The sequence below is a fragment of the Lampetra planeri genome, unplaced genomic scaffold (assembly GCF_965212315.1).
Source record: "Lampetra planeri unplaced genomic scaffold, kcLamPlan1.2.h2 scaffold_1716, whole genome shotgun sequence".
Taxonomy (NCBI): Eukaryota; Metazoa; Chordata; class Hyperoartia; order Petromyzontiformes; family Petromyzontidae; genus Lampetra; species Lampetra planeri.
This window is the reverse complement of record NW_027614452.1, coordinates 1-26280: the sequence shown is the minus strand read 5'-3', so window position 1 is coordinate 26280 and position 26280 is coordinate 1. Positions and strand designations below refer to the sequence as shown.

The 26280-nt window shown below is 56.4% G+C and overlaps 1 protein-coding gene across 1 annotated transcript; it reads left to right on the top strand.

The window, feature by feature from the left end:
• Positions 1 to 15206: 15206 nt before the first annotated feature.
• On the top strand, positions 15207 to 24841 carry LOC144739798 (neurotrophin-4-like). Its single transcript, XM_078622691.1, is given in 7 exon segments — positions 15207 to 15334; positions 15675 to 15758; positions 18008 to 18123; positions 23912 to 24129; positions 24226 to 24339; positions 24341 to 24425; positions 24507 to 24841. Coding segments are annotated over 7 exon segments (936 nt in total). The 3' UTR covers positions 24698 to 24841.
• The last annotated feature ends 1439 nt before the right edge of the window (positions 24842 to 26280 follow it).

The window sequence follows — 26280 nt, the reverse complement described above, 5'->3', positions numbered from 1 at the left end:
AGAGTAGAGATGGAGTGATGTGGTACAGGAGGATGTGGAGCTGAGTGGACTTGCCGATGACTGGTACCAGCGGTGTCAATATCGGCCTCTGTGGAGGAGGAGGCTCGGGAAGGACGCCGCTGGGCAGTTGGAGGTAGTCGCCCTCCAGCAACAACGGAGGGCAGAGGAGTGATGCTCACAACAACGAGCGGAGCGCCGGGTGGCTAAAGCACAGCAAGTTGGCACAGTAGGGGGCACAGGTGGTGCATCAGCCAGTCATCTCGGTCATCTCAGTCAGTCGACCCGTGGCACCTGCTGGGTCTGCCCTGTGACCTCCTGCCAGCGGGCGTTCGACACTTCACGTGGCCTTAACGTGCACATGGCCTGGCACAAGCGCCGTGGTGACGTCACCGCCACTTAGTGGCTGTTTAAATTTCGATTTAAAGCTTTCGTGACTGCAGGGATTCATCTTCTCGGTTCTTTCGGTAAAGTCACGTAGAATGTAAATAATAAAATAAAAAAAAACATAATAAAATAATATAATATATTATTTTATTACGTAAATTTTTTTAAATTTTATTATTTACATTCTACGTGACTTAACCGAAAGAACCAAGAAGATAGTGGCTGTTTGTTTGTTGTTGTTGGTTGTTCCAGCACTTGTGAGCGGGAATCGAACCCAGGTGGTCGCAGCGGGAGGCTGCAGCCTTCGATGAGTTACCTGGTGCGAGGGAGAGCGGGGATGGAGAAAAGAGGAGGGAGGGATGGGGGGGGCGATAGGGGGGGGGAGGATGTGGGGGGAGAGAGGAAATGCGATGGAGGGAGCGTGGGTGGGTGGGGGGAGAGGGTGGGTGGGTGGGTGGGGGGAGAGGGTGGGTGGGTGGGTGGGGGGGAGAGGGTGGGTGGGTGGGTGGGGGGAGAGGGTGGGTGGGTGGGGGGAGAGGGTGGGTGGGTGGGGGGAGAGGGTGGGTGGGTGGGGGGAGAGGGTGGGTGGGTGGGGGGAGAGGGTGGGTGGGTGGGGGGAGAGGGTGGGTGGGTGGGGGGAGAGGGTGGGTGGGTGGGGGGAGAGGGTGGGTGGGTGGGGGGAGAGGGTGGGTGGGTGGGGGGAGAGGGTGGGTGGGTGGGGGGAAAGTGAGCGAGAGAGTGAGCGGGAGAGTGAGTGACCGAGAGAGTGAGTGACCGAGAGAGTGAGTGACCGAGAGAGTGAGTGACCGAGAGAGTGAGTGACCGACCAAGAGAGCGACGGAGAGAGCGAGCGAGAGAGCGAGAGAGTGAGCAAAGTAAAAAAAATGCAAAAATTTTTTTTTTTAACGAAATGATGAACGAAGCAAAGTGCCGACTACACCGAGCATTTTCTTGTTTCCACTGATCGTAAAAAATAGAAAGAGAGAGGAAGAGAGGGAGGGGGGGAGGGAGGGGAGGTGCAGAGGGGGAGGGAGTGAGGTAGGGAGGGGGAGGTAGGGGGAGAGTAGTTAGCGGCTATATTTAGGCTGCGGTTCCGCCAATTAGCACGCGGTGTGACGCGCGCTCTGGACACGAGGCCCTCTGACGTCACAGAGCAAGGTGCATCCCTGATCCGGCATCGACGTCATCGTCATCAACATCGTCATCATTGGCGACCACATTCTGATGAGCTTCCCCCCCCCCTCTCCTCCCCCCCTCAACTCGCTTTTAAGGGATTGCATCTTGAATCATTGCCTCACTTGATGCAGCTAATCTGGCTGTGACGGTCCCACCTGATGACGGAGACTTGTGTTGCCTCCGAAACGTCGTGATTTTTTTTTATTTTTATTAATTTTGATGTATTACCTACGTGACTTTACCGAAAAAAAACTAATAATATGAATATCGTCATCAGCATCGTCATCAGCATCGTCATCAGCATCGTCATCAACATCGTCATCAGCATCGTCATCAACATCGTCATCAGCATCGTCATCAGCATCGTCATCAGCATCGTCATCAGCATCGTCATCAACATCGTCATCAGCATCGTCATCAGCATCGTCATCAGCATCGTCATCAGCATCGTCATCAACATCGTCATCAGCATCGTCATCAGCATCGTCATCAACATCGTCATCAGCATCGTCATCAGCATCGTCATCAGCATCGTCATCAACATCGTCATCAGCATCGTCATCAACATCGTCATCAACATCGTCATCAGCATCGTCATCAGCATCGTCATCAACATCGTCATCAGCATCGTCATCAGCATCGTCATCAACATCGTCATCAGCATCGTCATCAGCATCGTCATCAGCATCGTCATCAGCATCGTCATCAGCATCGTCATCAGCATCGTCATCAGCGTTAGCGACACACAACGTGAAGCACGTGACACACGAATGCTGTGGTGGCTGGACGCGTGGACACGTGATCTGTGTGTTCGCTGTGGCCTTAGTAACCTAGTGGGGGGTGGGGGGCTGGTGGGGGGTGGGGGGCTGGTGGTGGGTGGGGGCTGGTGGTGGTTGGGGGCTGGTGGTGGTGGTGGGGGGCTGGTGGTGGGTGGTGGGTGGGGGCTGGTGGTGGGTGGGGGCTGGTGGTGGGGGGCAGGAGAAGACAGTGTCTTGATTGGGCGGGCCACCATATCAACCCTACCTCTCACCCCTCCACCCCTCACCTGTCCACCCACTCCACCCCTCACCTGTCCACCCCCTTCACCCCTCACCTGTCCACCCACTCCACTCCTCACCTGTCCACCCACTCCACCCCTCACCTGTCCACCCACTCCACCCCTCACCTGTCCACCCACTCCACCCCTCACCTGTCCACCCCCTCCATCCCTCACCTGTCCACCCACTCCACCCCTCACCTGTCCACCCCCTCCACCCCTCACCTGTCCAACCCCTCCACCCCTCACTTGTCCACCCACTCCACCCCTCACCTGTCCACCCCCTCCACCCCTCACCTGTCCAACCCCTCCACCCCTCACTTGTCCACCCACTCCACCCCTCACCTGTCCACCCACTCCACCCCTCACCTGTCCACCCCCTCCACCCCTCACCTGTCCACCCCCTCCACCCCTCACCTGTCCAACCCCTCCACCCCTCACCTGTCCACCCACTCCACCCCTCACCTGTCCACCCACTCCACCCCTCACCTGTCCAACCCCTCCACCCCTCACCTGTCCACCCCATTCACCCCTCACCTGTCCACCCCCTCCACCCCTCACCTGTCCACCCACTCCATCCCTCACCTGTCCACCCCCTTCACCCCTCACCTGTCCACCCTCTTCACCCCTCACCTGTCCACCCCCTTCACCCCTCACCTGTCCACCCACTCCATCCCTCACCTGTCCACCCCCTTCACCCCTCACCTGTCCACCTCCTTCACCCCTCACCTGTCCACCCCCTTCACCCCTCACCTGTCCACCCCATTCACCCCTCACCTGTCCACCCCCTCCACCCCTCACCTGTCCACCCCCTTCACCCCTCACCTGTCCACCCCCTTCACTCCTCACCTGTCCACCCCCTCCACACCTCACCTGGTCAGTCATCTCAGTCAGTCGACCCGTGGCACCTGCTGGGTCTGCCCCTTGACCTCCTGGTGCACGTAGCCTGGCACAGGGGGCACAGGTGGTGCATCGGTCAGTCATCTCAGTCGACCCGTGGCATCTGCTGGGTCTGCCCCTTGACCTCCTGGTGCACGTAGCCTGGCACCGTATGGGGCACAGGTGGTGCATCGGTCAGTCATCTCAGTCAGTCGACCCGTGGCACCTGCTGGGTCTGCTCTGTGACCTCTTGGTGCACCTAGCCTGGCACAGTAGGGGGCACAGGTGGTGCATCGGTCGGTGATCTCAGTCAGTCGACCCGTGGCACCTGCTGGGTCTGCCCCGTGACCTCCTGCCAGCGGGCGTTCGACACTTCACGTGGCCTTAACGTGCACCTAGCCTGGCACAAGCGTCGTGGTGACGTCACCGCCACTTAGTGGCGACTGGCGGTTGTTGTAATTGTTGTTGGTGGTGGTTGTTGTTGGTGGTGGTGATGGTGGAGAGGGAGAGAGAGAGAGAGAGAAAGCTGAAGAGGAATTGTTCTGTAGTAGGCGACGTTTCGGGCACTGGACCTTCTTCGCCGTATGTGAATGCGTGCGGGTGATTTGTGCTCGGAAGGCGTTCGCGTCACCCGCGTCGGAGCGTCTTGACTTGAATGGTGTGAGTGTGTGTGCGTGTGGGGGTGAGTTGGGTGGTGTGTGTGTGGGGGTGAGTTGGGTGGTGTGTGTGTGGGGGTGAGTTGGGTGGTGTGTGTGTGTGGGGGTGAGTTGGGTGGTGTGTGTGTGTGGGGGTGAGTTGGGTGGTGTGTGTGTGTGTGGGGGTGAGTTGGGTGGTGTGTGTGTGTGGGGGTGAGTTGGGTGGTGTGTGTGTGTGGGGGTGAGTTGGGTGGTGTGTGTGTGGGGGTGAGTTGGGTGGTGTGTGTGTGGGGGTGAGTTGGGTGGTGTGTGTGTGTGGGGGTGAGTTGGGTGGTGTGTGTGTGTGGGGGTGAGTTGGGTGGTGTGTGTGTGTGGGGGTGAGTTGGGTGGTGTGTGTGTGTGGGGGGTGAGTTGGGTGGTGTGTGTGTGTGGGGGTGAGTTGGGTGGGTGTGTGTGTGTGGGGGTGAGTTGGGTGGTGTGTGTGTGTGGGGGTGAGTTGGGTGGTGTGTGTGTGTGGGGGTGAGTTGGGTGGTGTGTGTGTGTGGGGGTGAGTTGGGTGGTGTGTGTGTGGGGGTGAGTTGGGTGGTGTGTGTGTGGGGGTGAGTTGGGTGGTGTGTGTGTGGGGGTGAGTTGGGTGGTGTGTGTGTGGGGGTGAGTTGGGTGGTGTGTGTGTGGGGGTGAGTTGGGTGGTGTGGTGTGTGTGTGTGGGGGTGAGTTGGGTGGTGTGTGTGTGTGGGGGTGAGTTGGGTGGTGTGTGTGTGGGGGGTGAGTTGGGTGGTGTGTGTGTGGGGGTGAGTTGGGTGGTGTGTGTGTGAGGGGGTGAGTTGGGTGGTTGTGTGTGTGGGGGTGAGTTGGGTGGTGTATGTGTGGGGGTGAGTTGGGTGGTGTGTGTGTGGGGGTGAGTTGGGTGGTGTGTGTGTGGGGGTGAGTTGGGTGGTGTGTGTGTGGGGGTGAGTTGGGTGGTGTGTGTGTGGGGGTGAGTTGGGTGGTGTGTGTGTGTGGGGGTGAGTTGGGTGGTATGTGTGTGTGTGGGGGTGAGTTGGGTGGTATGTGTGTGTGTGGGGGTGAGTTGGGTGGTATGTGTGTGTGTGGGGGTGAGTTGGGTGGTATGTGTGTGTGTGGGGGTGAGTTGGGTGGTGTGTGTGTGTGGGGGTGAGTTGGGTGGTGTGTGTGTGGGGTGAGTTGGGTGGTGTGTGTGTGGGGGTGAGTTGGGTGGTGTGTGTGTGTGGGAGTAGTTGGGTGAGTTGTGTGTGTGTGATGTGTGCGTGTGGTGTGTGTGTGTGTGTTCGTGTGAGTGTGTGTTCGTAGTGTGTGCGTGGGGGTGAGTTGGGTGGTGCGTGGGGTGAGTTGGGAGGAGCGTGTGTGTCGTGTGTGTTTGTGAGTGTGTGCGTGGGGTGAGTTGGGTGGTGTGTGTGTGGGGGTGAGTGGGTGGTGAGTGTGTGTGTTCGTGTGTGTCCGTGTGTGTGCGTGGGGTGAGTTTGGCCCTGCTCCTCAGTCCACCCGTGGAGCCGCGGTGGCCAGGAGATGTTAACTACCTCGCCTGGTGTTCAGGAGGTCGCCGGTTCGATCCCGACCCTGATGCCTGCTGCTGTATATTTGGAGTTTGCGTCTCTCTCTCTCATCATCATCACGGTGGCCAGGAGATGTTAACTACCTCGCCTGGTATACAGGAGGTGGTGGGTTCGATCATGACCCTGACGCCTGCTGCTGTATATTTGGAGTTTGCGTCTCTCTCCACGTGGTCGTGTGGATTTTTTTCTCCGGATTTTCCCTCCACAGTTAGAAACATCTCACACGTCGAGATAATTTTTCCATGACTTTGGTTGCTGTAAATGTTCCAAATGATGGTGCCACTTTGTCGAGCCGTCATTTGTAGGAGCCGGGTCGCTTCCGAAAAATCAATCGGTAGCTCAGCGAGGCTTTGCCTGGTAGGATGGCGATGGATTCGTGTTGGCTGTGTCGGGTGGTGGCGGGTTTAACAACACATTCATATTCACGCGATCGAACATAACAGCCTTGAAGTTGATTGGTCCACACCCGAGACGGCTTTCTTTAGAGCCTAGTCCCCATTGGTGTTGGACCAGATGACACCAGAAGGCGTACAACTCAAACACAGTGCAATATCAGAGTATTGAGAGCTCGGGGTAAGCATTTACACTATGAGATCTCTGTTACCAGTGGCAAAATGTAGTAGTAGGGTTTTACCCTTTTAAACTGGTACAAAACTGACACCTTTATTCAAGGCATCATGTTTGCAATAACCACAACACAAGAAAGCCGTCTCGGGTGTGGACCAATCAACTTCAAGGACAGTGCATATTATTATCAATAACAGAGTTGCTTCTTTTTGTTTGCTTTTTTGACTACTTGTGTTGTGGTCATTGCAAACACGATGCCTTGAATAAAGGTGTCAGTTTTGTACCAGTTTAAAAGGGTAAAAACCTACTCCAATATTTTGCCACTGGTAAAAGAGATCTCATAGTGTAAATCCCTCCGATCCTTTCGTGATCCACCTACCCCCCTAATTCCAGCCCCTCCCCTCGCGACCCCAGCGGTGTGTGCGTGTTGGGGGGTGGGGGGGGGGAGCTCGCGAGAAGACGCCGCGGGCTCGGATTTCTCGCGCTGAATTATTGAACTTCGCGTGGAGAGGCTCTCGCTAAATATTGATGGTGCCAGGCTCAGCCGCCACTCCCACCCCCCACTCTCTCTCGCCCCCCACCCCCTCTTGCCCTCACCCCCCCACCGTGAACATGGCACAGAGGTACAGGGGGTGGGTGGCACGCGAGATGCCCCGTGAGCAGGGATGGGGGGAGGGGGTGGTGGACATCTCAACACAGCTCATGCTGCTGCTGCTGCTTCTGTTGTTGGGGTCATGAGCCACTTGTTACGCGTGTCTGTGTGTGTGTAGGCGTGTCTGTGTGTGTGTGTCTGTGTGTGTAGGCGTGTGTGTGTGTACACGTGTCTGTGTGTGTACACGTGTCTGTGTGTGTCTGTGTGTGTGTAGGCGTGTCTGTGTGTGTATGTCTGTGTGTGTGTAGGCGTGTCTGTGTGTGTAGGCGTGTCTGTGTGTGTGTCCGGCAAAACAACCTCCTACCTCCTCGCGGTGCCGGACGGGCAACACTGTCGTGGGCAGTGCTGTGGGGGGAGGGCCAATGCCCATTGGCCTCTCCCCTCATGGCGTCTGTGACCACCACAGTGGCTAAACGGGGGCTCTGGACGGGTGCGAGGGGCTGGTAACCCCTCCACCTTCAATTAACCACCACTAAACTACGATTTAAACATAAACCTGTAATTAATAAGCTTGTGCCGGAGGCCCCGGGGGGTCAGGCTTTTATGACGTCTCCTGGCCAAACCCCATTTGGCGGAGCCAGGAGATTGAATTTTAACCCTCGGGGCTCCTCCAGTAACAACGAAAAACCATTGCGGATGGCCACGTGGAATGTTCGAACGCTCACTGCGGAGGAGAGGCTGCCACTCCTCTGTCGGGAGCTGGACCGGTACCGCCTGGATCTCTGTGGCATTCAGGAGGTCCGGTGGACCGGTTCTGGCTCCTGCCACCATGAGGGGTGGACAGTCCTCTACTCGGGGCAGGAGACTGCCAAACAACAGGGTGTGGCTCTTCTTCTGAACAAAAGAATGAAGGGGGCGTGGGAGCGTGGCGGTGAGGTGTGGGAAGCTGTAAGCCCCAGGATACTTTGGGCTCGCCTTCCCATCAACCAGAGGCGAGGAGTGGTGGTCGTGGTTACTTACGCCCCCACCGAAGACGAACATCCGTGGAGGGATGCAGGCAAAGCCGATGAGTCAGACGCTTTCTATGACCTACTGTCACAGGTGCTGGCTAAAGTGGCCACTCGGGACAGAGTCATCTTGTTGGGTGACTTCAATGCCCGAGTTGGTCATGATGCTGGCACCTGGTCTGGAGTGATTGGAAGGCATGGGCCAGATCAGCTCAATAACAACGGTAGGAGGCTGCTAGATTTCTGTGCAGCCCATGGGCTTGTAATTACCAACACGCTCTTCCGGCATCGGCGCATCCACACAACATCATGGATGCATGCCGGGTCCAAGCAAGAACATCTGCTGGACTACGTAGTGACGGACCAGCGGATGCGAGCCCATGTCCTTGACACCAGGACCTACCGTGGAGCTGATCTGCCCTCTGACCATCGACTAGTCATCTGTAAGATGCGCCTGCCATTCTTCCACTCCGGTGGTGGGTGTACACCCAGGATCCCATTCCAACCAAAAGTGGCCTGGTCTAAGTTAGCTGATGAAAGTTGCAAGCGAGAATTTCATCATCGCTTGCAGCTGGGGTTGGCATCGTCCCCCACTCCACCTGATGTCGAGGGTAAATGGGCGAGGTTTAAGACTGTGACTCATGCAGCTGCAATGGCTGCTTTGGGTACGCGGTCCAGACCTCCCCGGGAACCCTGGCTGACGGAGGAGGTGTTCAGGTTAATTGAGAAAAAGCGACAGGCCCACTCTCATCGCCTACAGCATCCCACGTCAGAGAATGAGGAGGTTTACCGCAGCCTTCGCTCGGAGGTTCGGAGAGCCGTAAGGCGCTGTAAGGATGGGTGGTGGTCGCGGGTTGCTGAGGAGATGGAGTCTGCCTCAGTGGCCCGCGATCACAAATCACTATTTAACTCCATCAAAAAAGTAACCTGCAGCGCCACACCTATTACCATCATTAGAGGAAAAAACGGTGATCCAATCTCCGACCCCCAGGAACAGGTTTGCAGATTTGCTGAGCATTTCTGTGAGGTCCTGGGGGAGGGAAAATCTCTCAGCCAGGAAAACATCATGGCACAAAGTGGGGATAACCCTGCTGAGGCTGCGGTGCCTCAAATATTGGAAGAGGTCACCCCCTGTGAGTGGCTGGCTGAGGTACCGGCTGTTGAGGAAGTACTGAGGGCGATCCGGAGTCTGAGACCAGGGAAGGCACCGGGCAGAGATGATCTCCCAGGCGAAATGCTGAGGGAGGGTGGCGTTTGTGCACAGACTGCCCTATATGACATCATAACAACAGTCTGGACCACTGGACGGGTTCCGCAGGACTGGAAGGATGCCCTGGTGGTCCCCCTCTTTAAGAAGGGGGACCGCACAGACTGTAACAACTACAGGGGCATCTCACTCCTCAGTGTGCCGGGTAAGGTCCTGGCAAGGATTATTCAACATCGCCTTGCTAGGCATGCTGAGGAGAGGCTTGCGGAGCCCCAATGTGGTTTCAGGAAAGGGCGGTCCTGCACAGATGCCATATTTTCTGTCCGTCTGCTACAGCAGAGGTGTAGGGAATTCCAAAAAGACCTACATCTCTGCTTTATTGACCTGGTCAAGGCCTATGATACCATCAGTAGGACTGGGCTCTGGGTTGTTCTTCGTGCTTTCGGAGTCCCTGACCCTCTGCTCACGATCATTAAGGACCTTCATGATGGTGAGCGGGCCCGGGTAAAACTACGTGGCCGGGAGTCGGAGCCTTTCCCTGTACACCTTGGGGTGCGACAGGGATGTCCTCTGGCTCCCACATTATTTAACATCTATTTCGACTGCGTAGTTCGTGAAGCCTTCAATAGCTGTACCGGGGGAATTACCATTTGGTACAGATATAATGGGAGGCTGATCGACGCCCGGGTGCGATCAAGGGATGGCTCCCTATTGGTCAACCACGTTATGTATGCCGATGATTTGGTAATAGCTGCTCATTCAGAAGAGGAGTTGGAGACGCTGCTGCTGAGGCTGGAGTGTGCCACTAAGAGGTGGGGCCTTACCATCAGCCCCACCAAAACTAAGCACCTGCCTGGGTATTTTGTACCATCGGGCACTCCGCCCCCACAACTCCCAATCGGTGATGGGGCAGTTGTGGAGAGAGTAGAGAGTTTCCCATACCTGGGCAGTGTGCTCATGACCAGCTCCAGTTTATCAGCAGAGGTCTCACTCCGAATCAGTCGAGCGGCAATATCTTTTCATCGGTTGCGTAACGCTGTGTGGAAGCTACCTGGTCTGTCGCTCCGCACGAAGCTTCAGGTCTTCTCGGCCACGGTCATTCCCTCCCTTCTCTACGCTTGCGAAACGTGGACCCCCCTAGTGGAGCATCTTCGCCGGTTGGAAACATTTAGGCTGGCCTGCCTACGATCCATCCTGGGTTTGACCAGGCTGGATTGTGTGAGGAGCTCACAAGTCCTTGAAAGATCTGGGCAAAGTCCCATCAGTGAGCTCCTCCGGCAGGCAAGGCTGCGTTGGCTGGGTCATGTAGCCCGCATGCCCAGCCACCGCATGCCTAAACAGCTTTTGTTCGGCCGGATCGAGGGGGCTAAACGGGCGCGGCACGGGCTAGAGAAGAGATGGAGTGATGTGGTACAGGAGGACGTGGAGCTGAGTGGACTTGCCGATGACTGGTACCAGCGGTGTCAAGATCGGCCTCAGTGGAGGAGGCTCGTGAAGGACGCTACTGGGCAGTTGGAAGCAGTCGCCCTCCAACAACAACGGAGGGCGGAGGAGCGACGCTCACAACAACGAGCGGAGCGCCGGGTGGCTAAAGCACAGCAAGTTGGCACAGTAGGGGGCACAGGTGGTGCATCAGCCAGTCATCTCGGTCATCTCGGTCAGTCGACCCGTGGCACCTGGGTCTGCCCCGTGACCTCCTGCCAGCGGGCGTTCGACACTTCACGTGGCCTCAAGGTGCACATGGCCTGGCACAAGCGTCGTGGTGACGTCACCGCCACTTAGTGGCGAATGGCGGTTGTTGTTGTTGTTGTTGTTGTGTGTGTAGGCGTGTGTGTGTGTACACGTGTCTGTGTGTGTACACGTGTCTGTGTGTGTCTGTGTGTGTGTAGGCGTGTCTGTGTGTGTATGTCTGTGTGTGTGTACACGTGTCTGTGTGTGTAGGCGTGTCTGTGTGTGTGTCTGTGTGTGTAGGCGTGTGTGTGTGTGTACACGTGTGTGTGTGTACACGTGTCTGTGTGTGTCTGTGTGTGTGTAGGCGTGTCTGTGTGTGTATGTCTGTGTGTGTACACGTGTCTGTGTGTGTAGGCGTGTCTGTGTGTGTCTGTGTGTGTAGGCGTGTGTGTGTAGGCGTGTGTGTGTGTACACGTGTCTGTGTGTGTCTGTGTGTGTACACGTCTCTGTGTGTGTGTAGGCGTGTCTGTGTGTGTGTCTGTGTGTGTGTACACGTGTGTGTGTGTGTGTGTCTGTGTGTGTGTAGGCGTGTGTGTGTGTGTACACGTCTCTGTGTGTGTGTAGGCGTGTCTCTGTGTGTGTGTGTCTGTGTGTGTGTACACGTGTCTGTGTGTGTCTGTGTGTGTGTAGGCGTGTGTGTGTGTAGGCGTGTGTGTGTGTCTGTGTGTACACGTATCTGTCTGTGTGTGTAGGCGTGTCTCACTGTGTGTGTGTGTGTCCACGTGTCTCTGTGTGTCCACGTGTCTCTGTGTGTCCACGTGTGTCTGTGTGTGTGTCCACGTGTGTCTGTGTGTCCACGTGTCTCTGTGTGTCCACGTGTGTCTGTGTGTGTGTCCACGTGTGTCTGTGTGTACACGTGTCTGTGTGTGTGTGTGTATGAGGGAGCGGTAGTGTGTGTTGCCTGTAACAGACTATAGGGACAAGTGCTGTTAGCGAGTAGCAGCACCTGTGAAGGCCGCCACGGCACACGAGGGGGTGGGTGGCCAGCACCACGCCCGACCGCCTTTGTTTCCCAAGTGGCGATCTTTACACACCGCACCAGGTACTGATTTGAGGCTGAGTCGACCTAGGGGAGGCCCACGACCGGTTCAGATAATCGTCACCGGTGGTGGCCGTGATCGGGAATCGAGCTACCGCTGTCCCATACCGAGACGCAGACACGTGCACACACACACACACAGACACGTGCACACAGACACAGACACGTGTACACACACACACAGCCACCTGTACACACAGACACGTGCACACACAGACACGTGCACACACAGACACGTGCACACACACACACAGACACGTGCACACACAGACACGTGCACACACAGACACGTGCACACACACACACAGACACGTGCACACACACACACAGCCACCTGTACACACAGACACGTGCACACACACACACAGACACGTGTACACACACACACAGACACGTGTACACACACACACAGCCACCTGTACACACAGACACGTGCACACACACACAGAAACGTGTACACACACACACGCGATCGCTCCACTCCTGGATACACTTAATCCCAGCCCCAGGGATTAAACTCTCTCTCCACTCTCGCTCATTCTACCCTCCCACTCTCCCCTCCCACTCTCCCCACCCACTCTACCCACCCACTCTACCCACCCACTCTCCCCACCCACTCTCCCCTCCCACTCTCCCCTCCCACTCTACCCACCCACTCTCCCCACCCACTCTCCCCACCCACTCTCCCCTCCCACTCTCCCCACCCACTCTCCCCCTCCCACTCTCCCCTCCCACTCTCCCCTCCCACTCTACCCACCCACTCTCCCCACCCACTCTCCCCACCCACTCTCCCCTCCCACTCTCCCCTCCCACTCTCCCCTCCCACTCTCCCCACCCACTCTACCCACCCACTCTCCCCACCCACTCTCCCCTCCCACTCTCCCCTCCCACTCTACCCACCCACTCTCCCCACCCACTCTCCCCTCCCACTCTCCCCTCCCACTCTCCCCTCCCACTCTCCCCTCCCACTCTCCCCACCCACTCTCCCCTCCCACTCTCCCCACCCACTCTCCCCTCTCACTCTCCCCACCCACTCTACCCTCCCACTCTACCCTCCCACTCTCCCCTCCCACTCTCCCCTCCCACTCTCCCCACCCACTCTCCCCTCCCACTCTCCCCACCCACTCTCCCCTCTCACTCTCCCCACCCACTCTCTCCTCCCACTCTCCCCTCCCACTCTCCCCACCCACTCTCCCCTCCCACTCTCCCCACCCACTCTCCCCTCTCACTCTCCCCACCCACTCTCCCCACCCACTTTCCCCTCCCACTCTCTCCTCCCACTCTCTCCTCCCACTCTCTCCTCCCACTCTCCCCTCCCACTCTCCCCACCCACTCTCCCCACCCACTTTCCCCTCCCACTCTCTCCTCCCACTTTCCCCCTCCCACTCTCTCCTCCCACTCTCCCCTCCCACTCTCCCCACCCACTCTCTCCCCACCCACTCTCCCCACCCACTCTCCCCTCCCACTCTCCCCACCCACTCTCCCCACCCACTTTCCCCTCCCACTCTCTCCTCCCACTTTCCCCTCCCACTCTCCCCCTCCCACTCTCCCCTCCCACTCTCCCCACCCACTCTCCCCACCCACTCTCCCCTCCCACTCTCCCCTCCCACTCTCCCCTCCCACTCTCCCCTCCCACTCTCCCCACCCACTCTCCCCTCCCACTCTCCCCACCCACTCTCCCCACCCACTCTCCCCTCCCACTCTCCCCTCCCACTCTCCCCTCCCACTCTCCCCTCCCACTCTCCCCTCCCACTCTACCCACCATCTCTTACCCCTCTCCCTGCGTCACTCGCATCACTAACCAGTACCCATCACTACCCCGCGTCACTCGCATCACTAACCAGTACCCATCACTACCCCGCGTCACTCGCATCACTAACCAGTACTCATCACTACCCCGCGTCACTCGCATCACTAACCAGTACCCATCACTACCCCCTGTCACTCGCATCACTAACCAGTACTCATCACTACCCCGCGTCACTCGCATCACTAACCAGTACCCATCACTACCCCCTGTCACTCGCATCACTAACCAGTACTCATCACTACCCCGCGTCACTCGCATCACTAACCAGTACCCATCACTACCCCGCGTCACTCGCATCACTAACCAGTACCCATCACTACCCCGCGTCACTCGCATCACTAACCAGTACTCATCACTACCCCGCGTCACTCGCATCACTAACCAGTACCCATCACTACCCCCTGTCACTCGCATCACTAACCAGTACTCATCACTACCCCGCGTCACTCGCATCACTAACCAGTACCCATCACTACCCCCTGTCACTCGCATCACTAACCAGTACTCATCACTACCCCGCGTCACTCGCATCACTAACCAGTACCCATCACTACCCCGCGTCACTCGCATCACTAACCAGTACTCATCACTACCCCGCGTCACTCGCATCACTAACCAGTACTCATCACTACCCCCTGTCACTCGCAGCACTAACCAGTACCCATCACTACCCCCTGTCACTCGCATCACTAACCAGTACCCATCACTACCCCCTGTCACTCACATCACTAACCAGTACTCATCACTACCCCCTGTCACTCGCAGCACTAACCAGTACCCATCACTACCCCCTGTCACTCGCAGCACTAACCAGTACCCATCACTACCCCCTGTCACTCGCATCACTAACCAGTACCCATCACTACCCCCTGTCACTCACATCACTAACCAGTACCCATCACTACCCCGCGTCACTCGCATCACTAACCAGTACTCATCACTACCCCCTGTCACTCGCAGCACTAACCAGTACCCATCACTACCCCCTGTCACTCGCATCACTAACCAGTACCCATCACTACCCCCTGTCACTCGCATCACTAACCAGTACTCATCACTACCCCCTGTCACTCGCATCACTAACCAGTACCCATCACTACCCCCTGTCACTCGCATCACTAACCAGTACCCATCACTACCCCCTGTCACTCGCATCACTAACCAGTACTCATCACTACCCCGCGTCACTCGCATCACTAACCAGTACCCATCACTACCCCGCGTCACTCACATCACTAACCAGTACTCATCACTACCCCCTGTCACTCGCATCACTAACCAGTACCCATCACTACCCCCTGTCACTCGCATCACTAACCAGTACCCATCACTACCCCCTGTCACTCGCATCACTAACCAGTACTCATCACTACCCCCTGTCACTCGCATCACTAACCAGTACCCATCACTACCCCCCCGCGTCACTCGCATCACTAACCAGTACCCATCACTACCCCCTGTCACTCGCATCACTAACCAGTACCCATCACTACCCCCTGTCACTCGCATCACTAACCAGTACCCATCACTACCCCCCCGCGTCACTCGCGACGCTACCCAGTACCGCTCACAATGACCGGCTGCGACCACGAGCGTGTTGGCAACGTCGACTACCGACTACCGCCGATCGTCGGACTCGAGCGAGCCAGCCTCGCGATCGCGAGTGGTCGAGCGGCGGGAACCTCTCGTCCAGAAACACCGTGACCAGTTGAATTCCTGCGGAAAGATGTTCGGCAGATCGCCGCCCCTCCCCCCCCCCCCGTAGGGCAGCTGTTCCAACGCCCCCCCCCCCCCCGGCTACTGCAAGCGAGCGCGGGGGTGCGAGCGCCTCTTCGTAGAATCTGGCCGGATCGTCACACCCTCGAAGTAGAAAACAAATAAAAACAAAGAAACTGAAACAAAGATGATCGGCCGTAGCGAACTCCGCTCGCTGTGCCGTTGTGCCGTTGTGCAAGGGCACGTGGTGGGGGGCGGGGCTTGCGACGGGGGCGGGGCTTGGGCTGGCCCACGTGCTTGTCCCGTGGTGCATCTGCCACCTAGTGGCATGGCGTGGGAACTCGGCGTTGGCTGCCGGTCGCCATTGAACCGCAAGGTCATGGCCGAAGCTTCCGGTTACCCAGAGCTGTGAACCCCTTATTAGTGCCCCTTACCTTATTACAGACCAATAACACTGGTCAACAAAAAAAAACAATTTCTGGCCTGGACTTTTGCAGCTGTTCTAGACTAATTTCAGGGTGCTGATTCCAAATCTGATCTCAGATTTGCTTTATAACATCTCATTTTATGCTATCGGCATACCCCATTTTCATTGATTTTACCCGAAATTAACTCTTGTCACTTATGATTGCAAGTCGTTGCGAGTCAGTGACTGCTTTAGTGTTAAAATACGGTGCTGTATTTTTAGGATAGTGTGTTTATAATATCATTTCATGTAGATATCCACATTTATTTAATATTTTTCTTCCGCAGTTTTTATTGAAAATGCAATATTTGATATCTCAAAAACCTGATGTGATAGACAAAAACTGATGCCAGGTTTGGAATCGGCACCCCAAAATTACCTTAAAACCGTTGGAATACATTATGCCAGAAAAGTTTGTTGACCAGTGGTATAGACCTTGTTGGTCAAACCGTACCCTTTATACATCTCAACGTTCATCCTACAAAGTCCCCATCGCAAGGGAGAAACACAAAGAAATGGACACTTTTTTAGCTGTTACCCGCATTGAAACGGCTCTACGCCATATGGACCTCTAAACTCAATTTCACTGTTCAAGAATACGGGGTAAACCGTATGGATTCACAGATATGGTATAGTGTGGTGTATAGTGTAGTGTATAGTGTAGTGTATAGTGTAGTGTATAGTGTAGTGTATAGTGTAGTGTATAGTGTAGTGTATAGTGTGGTGTATAGTGTAGTGTATAGTGTGGTGTATAGTGTAGTGTATAGTGTGGTGTATAGTGTAGTGTATAGTGTAGTGTATAGTGTAGTGTATAGTGTGGTGTATAGTGTAGTGTATAGTGTATAGTGTAGTGTATAGTGTAGTGTATAGTAGTGTATAGTGTAGTGTATAGTGTAGTGTATAGTAGTGTATAGTGTAGTGTATAGTGTAGTGTATAGTGTGGTGTATAGTGTGGTGTATAGTGTGTAGTGTAGTGTGTAGTGTAGTGTGTAGTGTATAGTGTGGTGTATAGTGTGGTGTATAGTGTAGTGTATAGTGTAATGTATAGTGTAGTGTATAGTGTAGTGTATAGTGTAGTGTATAGTGTGTAGTGTAGTGTATAGTGTAGTGTGTAGTGTAGTGTGTAGTGTAGTGTGTAGTGTATAGTAGTGTAGTGTATAGTAGTGTAGTGTATAGTAGTGTAGTGTATAGTAGTGTAGTGTATAGTAGTGTAGTGTATAGTGTGGTGTATAGTGTAGTGTATAGTGTAGTGTATAGTGTAGTGTATAGTGTAGTGTATAGTGTAGTGTATAGTGTGGTGTATAGTGTGGTGTATAGTAGTGTAGTACTCACTTGATACAGCATATCTGGCTGTGACGGTCCCACCTGATGACGGAGACTTGTGTTGCCTCCGAAACGTCGTGATTTGTATTATTTTATTTTTTATTAATTTTAATTTCATTTTTTACCTACGTGAACTTTACCGAAAGAACTAAGAGTATGAATCCTTGCAGTCACGAAAGCTTCAAATCTAGAATTAGTAGTGTAGTGTATAGTGTATAGCTTACCTGTCAACCCCTTATCAGTGCCCTACCTTATTACAGACCAATTATAGACCTTTGTGGTCAATCCGTACCCCTTATAAACCTCAACGTTCATCCTACAAAGTCCCATCGCAAGGGAGAAGCACAAGCAATTGGACAACGACAAACGTCGCCCCGTGTTGAAGCGGCTATACGCCGTGTGGACCTGAAAACGCAATCTCCCTTCGCAAGAATTCGGGGTGAGCCGTCATGGCAGAGGTCGCAACCGGGTACCCGATACCCGTACCCTACCCGATACCCGGCTACCCGTACCCGGCCGGGTACGGGTACCCGTTTGCGACCCTGGTGCGGCCGGGTACGGGTACGGGTAGGCCGTGAGTCACTGGTGAGTCACCGTTTGTCACTCATTTCCCAACGTCTTGTCTCTTCTCACAATTCAAGTTCCTAGAGTCAACCCACCCGCGCCTGCAACATGGCTTCATCCCAGAGGTCGCAATCGGGTACCCGTACCCGTATCCGTACCCGGCCGAATACGGGTAGCTGGGTATCGGGTAGGGTACGGGTAGCCGGGTATCGGGTAGGGTACGGGTATCGGGTACCCGGTTGCAACCTCTGGCCGGTAGCTTGCGTGCTCTAGACGGGAGTTCGTTGTCCGTGTCTGTGAGCAGTGCACACGCCACGCGGGAGAAACTGAAGCTCACCCACTCCTTGCCTCTCTTGGCCAAACTGCTGCGGGGAAACACTTGGCACTGCCGCTGTAAGGCTCTCAGCGATATCTACCCCGGTGGGTGCCAGTTTCTCAGGGGAGTCTCCTGTGCTTTTGGGGGTGGGGGTGGAGGTGGAGTGGGGGTTGGCAGGGGGGTAGAGGGAGAGGTTATTACTGGTTGGAACGAAGTGGACCAGACCACCAATAGATGAATGTGTCCGTCCGTCCGGTCCGTCCGTGTATCAACATCGCCCCCTACTGCAAACACTTGGCATGACCCTGTCCGACAAGATGGCCGCCCGCTCCCCCTGCGATCTGTCAACTAACAAGATGGCCGTCGCTTCCGGCGCCTCATGGCGAAACTTTAAACTTCGCTTCAAAATTACTTTACTGAAACGCAGCACGTTTTAAAAAAAAAATTACTTTACTGAAACGCAGCACGTTTTTTTTAACACAGAGACAAGAAACATTTATTAACACAGAGACGAGATACATTTAATCGCCTTATTTGTGCACGAAAAGCACGGCGCGAGGCCTAGTGCGGCAGGCTTCGCGAGGCCTAGTGCGGCAGGCTTATTAACACAGAGACGAGATACATTTAATCGCCTTATTTGTGCACGAAAAGCACGGCTTCGCGAGGCCTACTGTAGAGGCTTCGCGAGGCCTAGTGCAGAAGGCTTCGCTAAGTCTACTGCAGAGAAGGCTTCGCGAGGCCTAGTGCAGTAGGCTTCGCGAGGCCTAGTGCGGGAGGCTTATTAACACAGAGACGAGATACATTTAATCGCCTTATTTGTGCACGAAAAGCGCGGCTTCGCGAGGCCTAGTGCGGCAGGCTTCGCGAGGCCTAGTGCAGAAGGTGGTGGGGGGTGGTGGTGGGGGGGTGGTGGTGGGGGGGTGGTGAGGGCTGGTGGGAGGGGTGGTGTTGAGGGTGGTGTTGGGGGGTCTTTAAATCTCACAGCGTGTCTTGTCAAAACAAACACTTTTAATTAACGTTACACTAGAATACAGTTACATTTTTTCTTTAACTCCTCTATACCCTGTCGATATCCCTGTACCGGTACTAGATAGATAGATAGATCGTTTATTGTCATTGTCACCAGTACAACGAAATTTAAAATGCTCACCAGTCAGGGCATCATTCATAAATTTAAATTAAATAAAACAAGAAAATAAAAATAAAATTAAATGAAAGATAATCAATTTATACTATATATATAAACAGCCCAAGTATACCCACATACCCACATAAGGTTACATTTTGTCATTGCACATCTCTATTTCACATTCAATTGTAAACACTATTACTTAATAATTAATTAGCATTATTGAGTGTGGTGATCGCTGTAGGATAAAAGCTCTGTTTGAATCTGTTTGTCCTTGTTTTGACTGATCTGAATCGTCTGCCTGATGGCAACAGCTCAAACAGTGAGTGTCCAGGGTGTGAAGAGTCCTTTAGAATGATCTGTGCTTTTTTTGATGCAACGTGAACTGTGTAGTTCTTCCAGTGTGGGGAGATGGCAGCCGGCGATCTTTTGGGCTGTGTTGATGACCCTCTGGAGCGCTTTCCTCTGAGCCACTGTACAACTGGTGTACCATACACTAAGTAGTATTCCTACCAGCCCACCCCGCAGGGTCCTGTTAGGGGATGGGGATATAGGGGTGGGGGTATAGGGGATGGCGGGGTATAGGGTGAGAGGGGGTCATGGGGAGAGGGGGTCATGGGGAGAGGGGGTCATGGGGAGAGGGGGTCATGGGGAGTGGGGGTCATGGGGAGAGGGGGTCATGGGGAGAGGGGGTCATGGGGAGGGGGGGTCATGGGGAGCGGGGTCATGGGGAGTCATGGGGAGTGGGGGTCATGGGGAGAGGGGGTCATGGGGAGAGGGGGTCATGGGGAGTGGGGGTCATGGGGAGAGGGGGTCATGGGGAGAGGGGGTCATGGGAGAGGGGGTCATGGGGAGGGGGGGTCATGGGGAGAGGGGGTCATGGGGAGTGGGGGTCATGGGGAGGGGGGAGTCATGGGGAGAGGGGGTCATGGGGAGGGGGGGTCATGGGGAGGGGGGGTCATGGGGAGGGGGGGGTCATGGGGAGGGGGGGTCATGGGGAGGGGGGTCATGGGGAGAGGGGGTCATGGGGAGAGGGGGTCATGGGGAGGGGGGGTCAGGGGAGGGGGTCATGGGGAGAGGGGGTCATGGGGAGGGGGGTCATGGGGAGGGGGGGTCATGGGGAGGGGGGGGTCATGGGGAGAGGGGGTCATGGGTTGTGGGGGTCATGGGGAGTGGGGGTCATGGGGAGGGGGGGTCATGGGGGAGTGGGGGTCATGGGGAGGGGGGTCATGGGGAGGGGGGGTCATGGGGAGTGGGGTCATGGGAGAGGGGGTCATGGGGAGTGGGGGTCATGGGGAGTGGGGGTCATGGGAGAGGGGGTCATGGGGAGTGGGGGTCATGGGGAGAGGGGGTCATGGGGGAGTGGGGGTCATGGGGAGGGGGGGGTCATGGGGAGGGGGGGTGCAAGGCGTTATGATACCTTCAATAGGCCAGGGCTCTGGGTTATTGTTCGTGCTTTCAGGGGTCTCCGACTCTCCGCTCACAATCATCGAGGGCCGCCTTCATGATGGTGGGCAGGCGCGGGTAAAGCCGCGTGGCCGGGAGTAGGAGGCCAATCCATGTTCACCTTTGGGGTGCGACAGGAATGTCTCCTGGCTGTCGCATTATTGAACAGTCATCTTTGACCACGGAGTTCGAGAAGCTTTCTGTGGCTGCAACGGTGGGATTTCCACCTGGTACAGATGCATTAGGATGCTCTTCGCTGCCCGGGTGCGGTCGAGGGATGTGACTCCCTACCGGTCAACCATGCCATGTATGCTGATGATCTGGTGATTGCTTCCCACTCTGACAAGGAGTTGGGAGATGCTAACAGCTTGAACCTGGAGCATGCTACTAAGAGATGGGGCCTTACCGTCAGCCCCCACAAAAGCACTGCACCTTCCCGGCTATCTTATGTAATCGAACGCTCCCCTCCCTCCGCTGTGCATGGAGTGATGGGGCAGTTGTGGAGAGAGTGGAGATGTTTGCGTACCTGGGCAGTGTGACAGTCGAGCGGTATTATCTTTTCATAAATTGCATAAGCGCAGTGTGCAAGCTACCTGGTAGGTCGCTCCATATTAAGCTCCGGGTCTTCTCGGCCACAGTTATGCCTCTCCCTTATCTACGACTCTGAAACGCGGAGCCCTCTAAAAAGAACATCTGCGCCGGTTTGAAACATTCTGGCCAGCCTGCCTACGATCCATCATGGGTTTAACCAGACTGGAGCTCACAGATTACTTGAAGGATCTGGTCACAGTCCCATCATCGGTATGCTCCTCTGGCAGGCAAGGTTGTGCTGGCTGGGTCATGTATCTCACATGCCTATCCACCGCATGCCCAAGCAAATCAACTTCTGTTTGGCCGGATAGAGGGGGCTCAACTGGGCGCGGCACGGGCCTAGAAAAGAGATGGAGTGATGTGGTACAAGAGATGTGGAGCTGAGTGGACTTGCCGATGACCGGTACAAAGATCGGCGACTGCAGAGACGGATGCTCGTGAAGGACGTGACTGGAAAGTTGGAGGCAGTTGCCCTCAAAGTGTACCTAGCCTGGCACGAGCATCGTGGTGACGGTGGTTATTGTTCTGCGTGTGTAATTCTTTGTATGTGTGTGTAGGTCTGTGTATCTCTATGGGTCTCTATGCTTTTCTATGCGTCTCTATGGGTTCACTGTGCGGTCCACAGATTGAGTTGCACAGCCACAGTTCCACCACTGTGGCTGAGTGTTTAATTTCCCATTCATGGAGGTGATGCGGTGAAGCGGCATCGTTCTGGTGGTGATGTCCTGATGATGCGGTTCATGTTTCCACCGGTGTTTTCGAGGAGGAGGTCGCAGAATGTCAAAGCCAGGAGGAGGTGCGATGATGAGGTGTGGGTCACGCATGAGGAGGTGTTTGTTACTCTGGACATCCGCGTTGTTGCACTCTTTGCACGGTAGCAGCAGCAGAGTTCCTCTGGTTCCTGTGGTGAGACTCTAGGATCTGGATGGTGAGGCTCCAATACCTGGGTGTTGAGACTCTAGGACCTGGGTGGTGAGGCTCTGGGACCTGGGCAGAGGTCGCAAACGGGTTTTGATTCCTTACCCGTACCCGGCCGCACCAGGGTCGCAAACGGGTACCCGTACCCGGCCGTACCCGTACCCTACCCGTACCCGGCGGGTACGGGTAGGGTACGGGTATCGGGTACCTGATTGCGACCTCTAGGATGAAGCCATGTTGCAGGCGCGGGTGGGTTGATTCTAGGAACTTGAATTGTGAGAAGAGACAAGACGTTGGGAAATGAGTGACAAACGGTGACTCACCAGTGACTCACGGCCTACCCTTACCCGGCCGCACCAGGGTCGCAAACGGGTACCCGTACCCATACCCGGCCGGGTACGGGTAGCCGGGTATCCGTTAGGGTACGGGTATCGGGTACCCGGTTGCGACCTCTGGACCTGGGTGGGTGAGACTCTAGAATCTGTTTGGTGAGACTCTACGATTGGATGGGATCCTTGGGACTCGAGTCGGCGGTGATGGTGAGCAGCAGGTGACATTTGTTGAGGTCTCGATGGCTGTTGAGGGTGGCTGTTGAGGGTGGCTGTTGAGGGTGGCTGTTGAGGGTGGCTGTCGCGTGGCAAGAGCACGCGTCCAGTGCTCGGTGGAGACATGTGGGGGGCGGATCGCGTGCTCGTGCAGTGAGTGCCCCCTGGCGGACATAGCTCTGTACTGCAGCAGCTGGCGGACCACGTGGGCAGGCGGCCACGTGGGAAGGCGGAGGGGCCTCCACGTGACCCCCTAGTTAGTGACGCGAGGCCACCAATCACGTGGCTCCCTGTTTTTCCTACAGACAACTCGGGTCTGCCAGCGACTCTCCGCAGAGACATCGCGTGGACCGCGAGAGAGTTGATGGCAACCACAACGACCCACCCATCATCAACCACAACCACCCATCATCAACCACAACCAGTCACCCATCATCAACCACAACCACCCACCCATCATCAACCACAACCAGTCACCCATCATCAACCACAACGACCCATCATCAACCACAACCAGTCACCCATCATCAACCACAACCACCCACCCATCATCAACCACAACCAGTCACCCATCATCAACCACAACCACCCATCATCAACCACAACCAGTCACCCATCATCAACCACAACCACCCACCTATCATCAACCACAACCACCCACCCATCATCAACCACAACCAGTCACCCATCATCAACCACAACCACCCACCTATCATCAACCACAACCACCCACCCATCATCAACCACAACCACCCACCCATCATCAACAAAGACCTCATCAATGTCACATCCTCCTGACCATCACCGCCGACTCAAGTCCCAATGATCCCATCCATGCTGGGATCGCGCTGCTCGTTATTCTGGGCCCGGTCTCAGGCAACCCGTTGTTAATAAACCGCCCCCCCCCTCCCCCTCTCCAATTGCCTCCCTCCCCCCCCGCCCCCAGGCAGACAAAGCGATGAGCAATTTTCTTCTGCTCCTGCTGCTGCTCGCTCACTCTGGGGGGGGTCCTACTGCCGGCCTCCTCCTCCTCCGCCGCCGCGGCCGCCGCGTCCCAGCAAGGTGGGCCCAGGGGCCCCCGGGGTCGTCGCGGCCGTCGGGGCGGCGAGCGGCCCTCTCGGCGGCCGGAGCGCCGCTCAGCAGCAGCAGCAGCAGCGGCGGAGGCAGGGCCCCCCGCCGCCGCCGCCGCCGCTGCTGGTCCGTCTGCTGCGGGGAGAGACTGTCTCGGGCCAGGGTGGCGCGTTGGCCCTCGGCCTCGCGGAGGGACGGCGCTCCGGCGCGCTGGAGGCACCGCGGGCAAACGGCGGCGGCGGCGGCGCAGGCCCGGTCCCGCGGCCCCGCCGGCCTTCGGTTCGGGGAGCGCGAGGCCGGGCGCCGAAGACGTCCCGTCTCCGCGCGTGATCCTCAGCGAGCGCCGCCCGCTGGCGCCGCCGCCGCTCTTCGGCATCGGGGAGGCGGCGGCCGCGGCCGCGGCGGCCGCGATGGCGGAAGAGGAGGAGGAGGAGGAGATGGCGGAGGAGGAGATCGGGGTGGGGGTCGGCGCGGGCGGGGCCGCGTGGGCCGCGGGCCCCGCCAACGGCACGGCCCGCTCCAAGCGGCACCCGCAGGGGGGCCGCGTGCACCGCGGCGAGTACTCGGTGTGCGACAGCGAGAGCCGCTGGGTCACGGACAAACCCAGCGCCTTCGACATCCACGGGCACCGATGTGCGCGTGCTGCTCGAGTTCAGCACGGCGGGCCGCCCCGTGCGCCAGTACTTCTACGAGACGCGCTGCAAGGGCGGAGGAGGAGGAGGAGGAGCGGGAGGAGGAGGAGGGAAAGGAGGAGGAGGAGGGAGGGATGGAGGAGGAGGAGGAGGAGGGGGGGGTGCCGGGCAGTTCGGCTCGTCCTGCCGCGGCATCGACGAGAGACACTGGGACTCGCGGTGCAAGACGACGCAGTCGTACGTGCGGGCGCTCACCCTCGACAAGAGTGGCCAGTCCGTGTGGACGTGGATTCGCATCGACACTGCGTGCGTGTGCACGCTCACGCGCAAGTTCGGCCGATACTGACGCGCGCGCGCGGGGAACGGGGCGGGTCGTCGGGCGAGCGGGCGGAGGATGTCGGCGGGGCGAGCGGGCGGATGAGGAACGGGGAGAATTTGGTGGATTGGTGATCGGAATGGATCGGGTGGATGGGAGAAGGAATGGATGAACGGATGGATCGGTCGATGGAGAGAGGGGAGAAGAATGTCGCGGGGTGTACGAATTCGATCCGCACGCACGGATGGAGAACCGGGACTGCATTGCGAGAGTTGAACGGCTGGAGCAAGGGAGTTCATACTCTTAGTTCTTTCGGTAAAGTCACCATGTAGGTAAAAAAAATGAAATAAAAATTAATAAAAATGAAATAATAAACTCACGACGTTTCGGAGGCAACACAAGTCTCCGTCATCAGGTGGGACCGTCACAGCCAGATTTGCTGCATCAAGTGACGGTCCCACCTGATGATGGAGACTCGTGTTGCCTCCGAAACGTCGTGATTTTTTTTGTTGTTGTTATTTTTAATTATTAATTTCTTTTTCCTTTTTTTACCTACGTGACTTTACCGAAAGAACTCAGAGTATGAATCCTTGCAGTCACGAAAGCTTCAACTCTACAAGGGAGTTCATTTGTAGCGGACAAAAAGGATGGGGTGGGTGAGCGACGCGGGGGGGAGGGGGGGCGTGGACGAAGGGCGATGGACGGAGGGAGGATTTGCTGACGGGGAGATCGAAGGAGTTGATCGCACCGATGGTTGCGCTGGGATTACCGATCAGGGGAAGTCGGTGGATTCGATGGGGCTGGGTGAATTTGAAGGGGGTCCATGCGTGGCAGCTCGATGGATGGATGTACAAAAGGCACGGACGGACGGATGGCTGACGATGTGGGGGGGAGAGGGGGGGGAGGGGTTTTGGTGCAAATGAAACGATTGTTGATCTATGGTGGGTGGAGGTGAGGGTCTGGTGGGTGGAGGTGAGCGTCTGGTGGGTGGAGGAGAGGGGAGAGAGTGGAGAGAGTGGAGAGTACAGACAGAGAAAGAGAGAGCGGAGAGAGTGGAGAGGGTGGAGAGGTGGAGAGAGTGGAGAGAGTGGAGAGGGTGGAGAGAGTGGAGAGAGTGGAGAGGGTGGAGAAAGTGGAGATAGTGGAGAGGGTGGAGAGTGTGGAGAGAGTGGAGAGGGTGGAGAGAGTGGAGAGAGTGGAGAGGGTGGAGAGAGTGGAGAGAGTGGAGAGGGTGGAGAGAGTGGAGAGGGTGGAGAGGGTGGAGAGGGTGGAAGAGAGCGGAGAGAGTGGAGAGTGTGGAGAGGGTGGAGAGAGTGGAGAGAGTGGAGAGGGTGGAGAGGGTGGAGAGAGTGGAGAGGGTGGAGAGGGTGGAGAGGGTGAGAGAGTGGAGAGGGTGGAGAGAGTGGAGAGGGTGGAGAGGGTGGAGAGAGTGGAGAGAGTGGAGAGAGCGGAGAGAGCGGAGAGTGCGGAGAGTGCGGAGAGAGTGGAGAGTGTGGAGAGAGTGGAGAGGGTGGAGAGAGTGGAGAGAGTGGAGAGGGTGGAGAGAGTGGAGAGGGTGGAGAGAGTGGAGAGAGTGGAGAGATTGGAGAGGGTGGAGAGGGTGGAGAGGGTGG